The sequence below is a fragment of the Portunus trituberculatus genome, chromosome 26 (genome assembly GCF_017591435.1).
Source record: "Portunus trituberculatus isolate SZX2019 chromosome 26, ASM1759143v1, whole genome shotgun sequence".
NCBI classification, from domain to species: Eukaryota; Metazoa; Arthropoda; class Malacostraca; order Decapoda; family Portunidae; genus Portunus; species Portunus trituberculatus.
The window spans coordinates 87,004-99,128 of NC_059280.1; the positions used below are offsets into that span (position 1 = coordinate 87,004).

General features: G+C 40.1%; 3 protein-coding genes across 3 annotated transcripts; all 3 read left to right on the forward strand.

The window, feature by feature from the left end:
- Nucleotides 1–644: 644 nt before the first annotated feature.
- Nucleotides 645–1,106, forward strand: LOC123509224 (general transcription factor II-I repeat domain-containing protein 2B-like). The gene has a single exon (XM_045263423.1). It carries the CDS (start codon nt 645–647, stop codon nt 1,104–1,106), a length of 462 nt encoding a protein of 153 aa, XP_045119358.1.
- A 44-nt stretch (nt 1,107–1,150) lies between these two features.
- On the forward strand, nt 1,151–2,307 carry LOC123509225 (general transcription factor II-I repeat domain-containing protein 2B-like). Its single transcript, XM_045263424.1, has 2 exons — nt 1,151–1,283; nt 1,418–2,307. The coding sequence occupies exons 1-2, from the start codon at nt 1,151–1,153 to the stop codon at nt 2,305–2,307; spliced, it is 1,023 nt and encodes a 340-aa protein (XP_045119359.1).
- Nucleotides 2,308–9,513: 7,206 nt separating this feature from the next.
- Nucleotides 9,514–11,846, forward strand: LOC123509054 (transcription factor Adf-1-like). The gene is made up of 3 exons (XM_045263178.1): nt 9,514–9,783; nt 10,039–10,164; nt 11,173–11,846. Exons 1-3 carry the CDS (start codon nt 9,702–9,704, stop codon nt 11,268–11,270), a joined length of 306 nt encoding a protein of 101 aa, XP_045119113.1. The 5' UTR covers nt 9,514–9,701; the 3' UTR covers nt 11,271–11,846.
- Nucleotides 11,847–12,125: the final 279 nt, after the last annotated feature.

Consider the following 12,125-nt stretch of genomic DNA (forward strand, 5'->3'; position numbering starts at 1 on the left):
TGGAGGGATGTTGGCTAGAGGCAGTAGAGCAGGGGTGGGGAACGTCCGGCCTCCGGGCCGTATAAGGCCCCCAAGACCATTTGATCAGGCCCGCAAGGCAGTTCATAAATGCTATTTCATATCTCATGAATGAATAATATATAATGTAATTTTATTATGTGCTGGCTGCAGGTTATTTAAATTCAATTAATTATCTATGAACTCGGCAGTTTAGCAGCGTCATACCCTTGAATATAATTATATTTCTTGATTTTTTATTTTGTGACTGACTGTTTTTCTTTGCACTGCTAGCGTCAGCTAAGAGCACTTGTACGGCCTTGAGCTGAGTGTTGCCATAGCATCCACAGGCGGGACCGTACACGTATGCTTCTCGTCAGCCGCCTGTCTGTCTGTACTGCAGTGACTCAGCTAGGCGGGCCGCGGGCAGTCAGTGCTAGGCATTTATCGAGTGTGGACGCTGTAGAACTGTTAATACACACTGGGTAGTTATCACGTGGTGTGACGTCCTACAAATGGCGACTGCAAAGAAAAGAAAAGTAGATGCAGAATGTCGAGCCTTCCAAGAGAAGTGGACAAACGATTATTTTTTTGTTGAAGTGAAAGGCAAACCTGTGTGCCTAGTTTGTGGGGATGCGTTAGCAGTAATGAAGAAGGCCAATGTGGAGCGTCATTACAGCTCAAAACATGCTAAGCTCAGTGATTTGGGAGGACAAATGCGTCTGGATAAAATCAATGCTCTTCGGCGGTGTTTAGAATCACAACAAGCCTCTTTCACAAGACCTCGGTGTGACAGAGACAACGTTATTCAGACGAGTTATGCACTGAGTGACCTAATTGCCAAGAAGCTGAAGCCTCACATAGAGGGAGAGTTTGTGAAAGAGTGCATCGTTAAAGCTGCGGAGTTGCTAGCGCCAGACAAACTTCAGTTATTTCAGAGTGTTAGTTTGTCTCGTAGAACCGTCTCAGATCGGATTACTGACTTAGCACAAGATATTCATAAAACACTGAAGGATTCTGCAAGAGATTTCCAGTTCTTCTCTGTGGCTTGTGACGAGACAACAGACATAACAAATACCGCCCAACTGGCCATTTTGTTCGTGGAATAACGGCCGAGTTTGACACACGAGAGGAATTGCTGTCATTGGAAGCCATGCATGGCACCACAACTGGTGAGGACTTGTTTGAGAGTCTTGTTTCGTCAATGAACAAACTAGAGTTAACATTTGAAAAGTTAAGTGGCCTCACTACTGATGGAGCTCCAGCCATGGTTGGCTCACAAAAGGGTTAATTGCTTTTGTTAAGAAAGAACTGAATCGTCTCTGTCTTGATCCAAGTGATTTAATAATATGCCACTGCATCATACATCAAGAAAATTTATGTGCATTGTCATTGAGGCTCAATAATGTAATGACAACAGTAGTGTCATGCATAAATTTTATCAAGAGCAGAGGGCTAAACAGCCGCCAGTTTAAGGAGTTACTGAATGATCTTGCCTCAGAGTACGGTGATCTTGTTTATCATTGTGAAGTGCGGTGGCTGAGTCGTGGGAATATGCTTATGCGCTTTTATGAACTGCGTGATGAAGTCAAGCAATTCATGGAGATGAAGGGAACACCTGTCAGGGAACTCAGTGATAGCAAGTGGCTGTGTGATCTTGCTTTCATGGTTGACATTACCAAGTATCTCTCAGAGCTGAACGTCAAGCTGCAGGGCCCCAACCAGCTTCTCAGCTCTCTGCTTTCAAACGTGAAATCATTTGAAGCTAAATTAAAGCTGTGGAAAGTGCAACTCGAAAGAAGTAACACTGTGCATTTCCCCACTCTGCAAGAACAAAATCCTTCTACAACGGATGAATATGCTGGTGAGTGTGCGAAACTAATTGAGGCATTTAGTGAAAGGTTCAAGGACGTGAAAAGTAAACAACAGGAGTTGAACATCTTCGCTACACCATTTAATGTGGAACCAGCTGATGTGCCTGATAACCTGCAACACGAAATAATTCAGCTGCAAAGCGATGATGAGCTGAAAGCTAGGTACAACAACCTCTCACTGCTTGAGTTCTACAGACGTTACGTAAGTGCTGATGATTTTCCTATTTTGAGGAGACATGCACTGAAATATGCATCTGTGTTCGGAACGACTTACTGCTGCGAGCAGTTCTTCTCAAAACTTAACCTGGCAAAGAGTAGACTGCGCTCCAGACTGACCGATGCAAACCTGGAAAACCAGTTGCGAGTAGCATCATCAACAGTACCACCTAACATCACGCGCCTCGCCAAAGAGAAGCAGTTCCAGCCGTCACATTAGAGGTGAGTTAAATGAGTGAAAAAATAATTGATAACTTTTTATGGCCCGCGAATTATATTAAAAATATCTAAATGGCCCTTGACAGAACGAAGGTTCCCCACCCCTGCAGTAGAGGAAGGAAAGGATTTAGGAGTAGTGATAGACAGGACTATGAAATTTTCAAAGCAATGTTTAGAAGCAAGAAATAGGGCAAATAGGATCCTGGGTTTTATAAATAGAAATGTTAGTTATAAAAGTAAGGAAGTGGTGCGTAGCTTATATAATTCCTATGTTAGGCCCCATTTAGAGTATTGCATACAGGCCTGGTCACCCCACTATAGGCAGGATATCAACATGTTAGAAGCAGTTCAGAGAAGAGCAACTAGGATGATACCAGCATTAAAGCGCCTGGAGTATAGAGATAGATTAAAGGAATTAAACATGTTTTCATTTGAGAGGAGATGTATAAGAGGGATATGATAGAGTTATTTAAAATGTTCTCAGATACAAACTACATAGATGTGAGATCTTTCTTTACCTTAGAGGAAGGAAATAGGACTAGAAATCATGGCAGGAAGATTAGAAAGCAAGGCTGCAGGTTAGATATAAGAAAATATTTCTTTAGTCATAGAGTGGTAGACTTCTGGAATGCATTGCCAGAGACGGTTGTAAATAGCACTAGTTTGACAATGTTTAAAAACAGATTAGATAAGCACTTAAATTTATTAGATTTATAATTATGTATAGCACTGCATGATAGTTTTTATAAGAAATTTACTATAGTTAAACAAGACATGATCCCCATGTATGGGGACCACAAATTGTAGAGGATTTCGCTGCAGGACTTAGCCCTGTTAATGGGCCAAATATTTAGAATTAGTATATAATGTATTGTGTACTTGTAAGTGTATCTTTAAGTACTGATGACGAGGTCGCTGTGCGACTGGTACAGGATAACCTAGATGGGCCCTGGTGGCCCTTTGTTATCCTATTCTTTATGTTATGTTATGTTGTATTGCAAGAGGTGGCCCACGCATCAGCAGAGTGCGCCTCCCCCTCACCCGAGTCAGGGGGTCAGGAAGCCCACCAGGTAGAGAACACAACCTTATCTTTTTCCTAACATCCTGTCTTGTAACAGTCATGACACCTGGTACTTGAGGAGCCTGAGAAGTAACTAGTCTGTCATTTACCTGTGTGGCGCGTCAGGAAGCTGCATGACAGCTAGGACGGCGAGAAAGGCGGAAAACATGACACGGGCGGCTTAGGAGTCAATAAACGGCGGGACAGTGTTATGTTTAGCAGACCATCTTCCTTCATGTCATTTTTTTTATTTAACTTATTTAGCAAGACATGAAATTGTTTTTTGCAATAATAAACGTTTAATATTTGAAAACTAGTATTTTCTGTAATGGTATTTGTAATTATCGCCAAAAAAGTAATTAAGTAATCAGTCTGACTTCTGGATGTCGAATCTTCACCTCAGAATGTCGCCAAAATATACACAAATACGGATTTCTTTCTATTATTTGCTCCGTACACATTACGAAGCTTTCACTCCCACATGACCATCCTCCAATGACAACTAGGCATTCCAACAGTCACAATAAACCTGAGAAGGAGCTAAAACAGAACTACTACATTATTGAAACACATTACCTAACAGCGAGTGATCGGCCTCTGCCTTCACTCAAGCTTCCCAATCCTTAGACCTACTAATAACGCTCACGCTCACACTCACGCGCACGCAAGTCATCGCACTCAAATATTCTATAATGATAAACAGGCAGAGTATTAAAGCCAACACAAACTTTAACTATGAGATGGAGGGATGTTGGCTAGAGGCAGTAGAGGAAGGAAAGGATTTAGGAGTAGTGATAGACAGACAGGACTATGAAATTTTCAAAGCAATGTTTAGAAGCAAGAAATAGGGCAAATAGGATCCTGGGTTTTATAAATAGAAATGTTAGTTATAAAAGTAAGGAAGTGGTGCGTAGCTTAGGGGAGAGCGGGGCTAGTTGCATCGCGGGTAAGTTGCATCAGTGAGCATAACTGGCAACTCAGCGGCTGCATTTGGGTGACAGGCGGTTCAAATGTGTGTTGGTCAGTGTTGCCACTCCTTGGATTTTTTCCCAAGATCTTGGCTTTTTTACCATCGCCTTGGGATCTTGGATATGAAATGGAAAAAACCCTGGAATCTTGGCATTTTTAGCAGTGTAAGTTATATGAAATGATTTTCATGGTCTTGGGAAAATCGTAGCACCTAACTTATCCTGTGAAAAAAAAAAAAAAAAAACGTTAATCATTATGGACCCAGGTAACTTACTATGTTCTTATGAAATATAAACGGGAGTAGTCTGTCACGAACGCGTAAGCAACGGGCGCGAGACAAGGAGAGTACCTGTACATCACTTGCCCCTCCCCTCGGGCCCCGCTCGCAGTCACCTGTTCCTCACTCTGAGTCACTCAGTATTCTTGTACCCTCAGCGGCCAGCGCTGTTGAATTCGCGTTGCTCCTGGATAATATCATTTCCCCTTCACTCTACAATGAGTGGTTCAGGAGAGGAGGGGTGTAGTGGCAGCGTCACCCCACCAAAGAAAAAGAAGAAAGTGTGGTACCAGCAAACATTTAAGAAGGAATGGCTGGAGGACGAGGAACTGAAGGAGTGGTTGCAACCAGATTCTGCAGATAAATACTCAGCGCTGTGTAGTGTATGTGACTGCAAACTAAAGAATTGTAACAAGTCCTCTCTTATGGCACACAAGGCTTCAATTAAACATGTCAAGAACTTAAAAGTAAAAAAGGCTCAGGTAAACATTCAACAGCACTTCAAAAAAGTACCAGGACTAAGTCATCAAGAAAAGGTAGCAAAAGCTGAATTAATTATTTCAGGATTTATGGCAGAGCATAACATGCCATTTCTCCAAGCAGACCATTTAGTGAATGTCTTGAAAAAAGCTTTTGCAGACAGTGACATTGCTAAGGATATTTCACTGAAAAAAACTAAAGCATCATATTTACTGCAACATGGCATTGCTTGGGAAGAGCGTCAGAAAATAGTTAACATATGTAAGGAGAACAAATTCTCATTAATAATTGACGAGAGCACTGACGCATCTGTCTCACAGATCCTGGCACTGGTGGTAAGATTTTATGATAGAAAGAGGTCAAAAGTAACAGACGCCCTTTTAGATATTGTTGAGGTAAATGATGGTACAGCAAATGGACTGTACAGTGCAGTGAAAGAGGTTTTTAGCTCAGCAGGAATTCCATTGAGCAATATAATAGGATTTGCAAGTGATAATTGTTCTACCATGCTGGGGCGAACAATGGTTTCCAAGCACTTCTAAAGAAGGATCTTCCACATGTTTTTGTCTTAGGTTGTATCTGTCACTCATTTGCATTATGTGCCAGCCATGCAAGTAGTCGGTTACCATCATGGCTAGAATCCTTCTTGAAGGATATATGTTGCTACTTTGCGCGAAGCAGCAAGCGAAATCATGATTTTCGGTTAATTCAAGAAGTACTTGATATGCCAAGTCATAAGATGCTGAAGTTAGCACAGACAAGGTGGCTATCTAGAGGAAAAGTAGTTTCTAGAGTCTTGGAGCAATGGGATGCCCTAAAGCTATTCTTTCAAAGCGAATCAAGGACCGACAAAGTTGATGGAGCTTCACAGATACATAAAATGATGACGACTCGTGGAACGAAACACATGCTGCTATTCATAAACTACATTTTGGGTAAGGTTGACATGATGAATATTGAATTTCAGTCTCAGCACTTCAGACTTGGAACCTTGCACTCAACCATTTCAGATAATTATCGCAGCATTCTTGGTCTCTTCCTAAAACCTGAAGTAATCCAGTCTCATCAGCTAGCTCTCATTGACCCAAGTGATGAATCTTTGCACAAGAGACTGGAAGATCTTAGTCTAGGTGGCAGATGTGAGGGACTGCTGGAGTTAGAAGCTCTTCAGGATAAAGAAAGACTGTTTCGAGTTCACTGCAAACAGTTCCTAGTAGAGTTATGTCTGCAGATAAAAAAGAGATTTCCATTTGCAAAGGATAGTATTATTGCAATGTTGAAAGCTATGAACCCAACAGAAGCTCTCTCAAATACACGGAGCCTGCAATCCCTAACAAAACTTGCAATTCATTTCCCAACTCTGGTAAATGAGAAAGATCTAGACATCTTACAAGAACAATGGAACGATCTTCTCTTGCTAAAGATTCACTGAAGTGCCTAAATCAATCTGCAACCACTTTCTGGAATGATTTACACTCAGTCAAAGATGGAAACAACAGAGCAAAGTTTGGTCTTGTGTCTGGATTAATGTGTGGTTTACTAGCTTTGCCACATTCTTCTGCATGTGAGGAAAGGATTTTTTCACAGATCAATATAATAAAAAATGATAAGACCAACAAGTTACATGCAAATACCGTAGCAAATCGCTTGCTAGCAAAGCAAGCTATTGCACGAGAAGAAGTGACTTGTGAGAGCTGGGAGCCCTCCTTTTCGTTAATCAGAGAAGTAAAATCAGGGCACTGTCATAAAAGATATAAGGAACAAGAAGAAACATCAAGAATGAAGAGAAACGTAACTCTACATCAAGGAGAAGGCAGTGATGAATTGGAGGAAGACCCAATGCCAGAGGTGTCTGTCTTCCTTCAATAAGCCAGTCATCTATTATGTTGTGGTGAGTACAAAATTTCTTGATTGGTGTATAAGTACTTTTTATTTAAGCAATCTAGTAACCATGTAAGAAAATCTTGGCATTTCTTGGATTTTTTTGTTGCGCCACCTTGGAATTTTTACATTTTGTGAGTGGCAACACTGGTGTTGGTCAGTGCGGACATCGCTGCGGCAGAGGGAGGTGGATTGCGCAAGTGCTCTTGAATTTATGAGAAATTTACTGATTTCGGCCTTGGTAAGTAATTTTTTTCGATTTCACAATTTTTCTTGTATATATATATATATATATATATATATATATATATATATATATATATATATATATATATATATATATGTGGGTCAGCAACACGTACCCCAACTAATGCAGGAGGCTGCTGATTTTGTTCGAAATAAGAATAAATCAGTGAGAGAGTCCGCACAACTGCTTGGGTGTCCAATACTCAACCTTACAACGATTTATTCACAAAACCTCTGGCAACACTGCTAAAAACAATACACATGTAGGATATGCCAAACCAAGACAAGTAAGTATTTACATGTGAGCAGGAAGAAGAATTAGTATCCTATCTGAAAACAGCAGCAGCAATTTATTTTGGTCTTTCTCCGAGAGAAGTCAAGGAACTAACTGGCTTTCAAATGCGCCAATGAAGCAAAGATAGAAATGCCTGTTAATTGGCGCAATGATAAATATGCTGGAAAAGACTGGTTTTCAGGTTTCATGAAGCGACATGGACAAGAACTCTCAATTAGACAACCTGAAGCGACAAGTTTGTCCAGAGCTACAAGTGGCTTTAAAGTCAGCGGCATCAGTCCTTTGAATGCAAATATCTTTGATGACTGGGAGTTTGCTCCTCTTCAGTAACGGATCGCCCAGTGAGGCAGCAATGTGAACAGGATGCGGCCAAAGCAATGCAAGATGTCTCAGAGGTTTCAAAATCGGTAGATGAACATTGGTTTTCTTCCACTTCTGCATCAATGGAACCCCATCCTTCCTCTTCTACAGCCAGTGAACCCCTTCCTTCCACTTCAACTGCAGTAGGACCACAACCAGCAGTAGCTTCTTTCATTACTGATCAAGTTGAAACTGCAAATGTTGGTGAGTCTTCCCTTTGCCCAGAAAAAATCATGCCACATCCAAAAGCAACACCTCGGAAAAAGAAATGTAATACAGGCAGAAAAGCACGTAAAAGTGCCATATTAACAGACACACCTGAAAGAAATGCTCTGTTTGCTGAAGCCATTAAGAAAAAAAACAAAAAGAATGATGTCAAAGAAAAGAAAGCCACCAAGAAAAGGAAGCAGGAGTTTTTACACAAAGTTCGATCCAAAAAACCTGTTGAAAAGTACGACATATCCAGTCAGACGACGAAGACTGGTATTGTCTGATTTGTGTAGAACCATATTCCAATAGCAGGCCCCGGGAGAAATGGATTCAATGTAGTACATGCAGAGGATGGTCTCATGAGGAATGTTTGGGAACAGATGGAGGTATATATTATATTTGTCATAACTGTGAATCTGATGATGAATAAATTTAAGGTTCATCGGGTCAGTTTATTGTGGATTTCTATTTTCTTATCATTTAAATAAACTCTCAAAAGTTATAGTTTGTTTATGATGCAACTTGCCCCTCATACTGATGCAACTTGCCCCGCAGATGGGGTAAGTTGCATCAAATATTTTTTTAGATATATATCAAAATTAAGTATATAAGAAATGATTTTCATTAATATCTACGCATGTGAACTTGATGATGAGGTCTAGCATATTTATATACGACAACTGAATTTCACTTGAATGAATTATACACAATTCTGTAGAAGGAAATGTAAAATTCGATGCAACTAGCCCCGCTCTCCCCCTATATAATTCCTATGTTAGGCCCCATTTAGAGTATTGCATACAGGCCTGGTCACCCCACTATAGGCAGGATATCAACATGTTAGAAGCAGTTCAGAGAAGAGCAACTAGGATGATACCAGCATTAAAGCGCCTGGAGTATAGAGATAGATTAAAGGAATTAAACATGTTTTCATTTGAGAGGAGATGTATAAGAGGGGGATATGATAGAGTTATTTAAAATGTTCTCAGATACAAACTACATAGATGTGAGATCTTTCTTTACCTTAGAGGAAGGAAATAGGACTAGAAATCATGGCAGGAAGATTAGAAAGCAAGGCTGCAGGTTAGATATAAGAAAATATTTCTTTAGTCATAGAGTGGTAGACTTCTGGAATGCATTGCCAGAGACGGTTGTAAATAGCACTAGTTTGACAATGTTTAAAAACAGATTAGATAAGCACTTAAATTTATTAGATTTATAATTATGTATAGCACTGCATGATAGTTTTTATAAGAAATTTACTATAGTTAAATAAGAGGATTTCGCTGCAGGACTTAGCCCTGTTAATGGGCCAAATATTTAGAATTAGTATATAATGTATTGTGTACTTGTAAGTGTATCTTTAAGTACTGATGACGAGGTCGCTGTGCGACTGGTACAGGATAACCTAGATGGGCCCTGGTGGCCCTTTGTTATCCTATTATTTATGTTATGTTATGTTAATCATCTACGCTCAGCTCTACTCATCATGACGATCAAGCTCACGATCGAAGCAAAAGATATTTTGAGCGTGCTCAACCGTGAGCGACAGCAAGAGCGAGAGCGTGAGTGCATGGTGTGAACCAGTCGCGGTCAGGTAGCTAGCTAGCTCTTCCTATGCGCGGGACGTGTGGATTGATGCTCTGCTTGTTAACAACGATGAGTGAAAGCAACAGGAAACAATGGGACAACTCGAAAGGTAGGTAAACAAGTGAATAAAAGAAACAAACAAATTAGGTTTTATTCATTTTAAGGTTATGCATGTTTCATGTTTAGCTAGGACGTTATAAAGATACAGAATAGATTAGTCATTATAGATACAAAATATTAAATGTACATAACACAAATAAGATCGTATAGTGATAATGAGTAAAGAAAATGATTGCGTGCAATTGCGTGAATTATAGTACAAAAACTCCGTACCCAATTACAGCTACTCTTTTTTCCATTACAGATGAAATGCTCATCGAAGCTGTAAAGTCGAAACCCGAATTGTATGACCTGGCATCACCCCTCTACAGCAATGTTAATATTAAAAGAAAATCCTGGGGCGAAGTTAACAGACAATTGGGTTGTGAAGGTAAGCAATGCTAATTTATGAATGTTTAAATTTTTTGATTTTGCCAATCAACTGAACCAGTACGTGATACGAAATAGTTTTTTAGAGTTTCTCTCACAGCAAAAGCTTCCCTAGTAGCATTCCCACCCCTTCCTGTAAGTGGAAGTAAATTAACTGGATTTGCAGAAGGCATGTCGACAGATCCCAGCTGTGCAACGTCACTTGGACGTATTAGGTTATGAAGTATGCAAGTTGCTGTTATTATGGTAGTAGCATTACAAGGATTTGCTTTGAGTTTTCTTAAATACAGTCTGAAAGTTTGAGCAAGTATTCCAAATGCACACTCTACCATCCTTCTTGCACGAGATAATCTATAATTGAAGATCCTCTTGTGCTCATCATGTTCAGTTTGAGAACCGGGGTATGGGCGCATCAAGTTTCTCTTGAGAGGAAATGCCTCGTCGCCCACGATAACATATGGTGCATGAATATCAGTGCCAGCATCATTCGGAACATTCAGTTTGTTCTCCTCCAAGTTCTTGCAAAGGCTTGATGTAGAAAAATTCCACTGTCGCTATTTTTGCCATAGGATCCCACATCAATCCATATAAACCTGTAATTCGCATCGACTAATGCTAATAATACAATAGAGAAGGTCTTCTTATAGCTGAAATATAGTGAACCACTATTTGCTGGGGATTCTATTTCAACATGTTTCCCATCTAAGGACCCAAGACAGTTTGGGAAGTTCCAATTTGTCCAATATTGGTCAGAAATTTTCTTCCACTTGTCTTCGGTGGGTTCTGGTATAGCTTCTTTCAGTAGGTTCTTGACTATCGCGGTACACACTTGCACAACAATACCCTGAACGGTTGAATGGCCCAGGCGATAGCTGTAGGCCAATGATCTATATGAATCTCCTGTAGCCAGAAACCTGACAAGACAAAAAAATTATTATTATACTGTTATGTATATATAAATCCAATTCTAACATAACACTAATAAACTGTATGTTTCCTTTATTTCCAGGGTGCAAAGAGCGCTGGGAATCTCTACGCTCGCAATTTCGGAAAATAATGGGTAAGTGCACCAAGAGCGGGCAAGGCGCAAGCAAGTACAACAGTTAAATGGAAATATGAAGAGCAAATGGGATTTCTTCGCTCTCTCTCGAAGGACAGGACGCGAATATGTTCTACACCAGCAAAAGAGGTTGATATGTATGAAACACCTGTAGATGAAATTGAGAAGGTCGGTGATATAAGTGAAGGTTATGATGTGCAAGATTCAGAAAAGTCACCAATTGACACGATTGCTGGAAAACCAGCAACTTCAGATACAGCGTTTCCTACACCTCGTCCGCGGAAGCGAAAACAGCAAGCAACAAGTAGTGCTTCGGCACAATTGATGAGTTACATCCTTGAAAATAAGCAATCTACTTCGTCAGACTCGCTTGACACATTTTTTCAGTCCATGCTATCAACTGTAAAAAAATTTAACAGCAACGATCAACTGATGGTGAAAAAGAAAATTTTCGAAATAGTCACTGATGTTGAAGGTCGATATATTTCTCAACAACACACCCCTTCGGTGTCCCCTACTCTCTCATGGAACTCTTCCATTGAAAACACTACATTTATGGCACAGGGTAATTTGAATGCGGAATCTTCTTCATGTTGCACCCCCCACTCAGTGTCTGTCCCCTGCTACCGTAAAATATTCTCAATACATGCCAAATATTGTTAAAATGCCTTTAAAACATGTCAAACTGACTTAAATATCTTAAAACAAGCCAAACAGTTAAAATGGCTTTAAAACATGTCAAACTGTCTTAAAATGTCCTCAAAACATGCCAAACTGTGTTGAAATGCCTTTAAAACATATCAAACTGTCTTAAAATGTCCTCAAAACACGCCAAACTGTGTTGAAATGCCTTTAAAACATATCAAACTGTCTTAAAATGTCCTCAAAACACGCCAAACTGT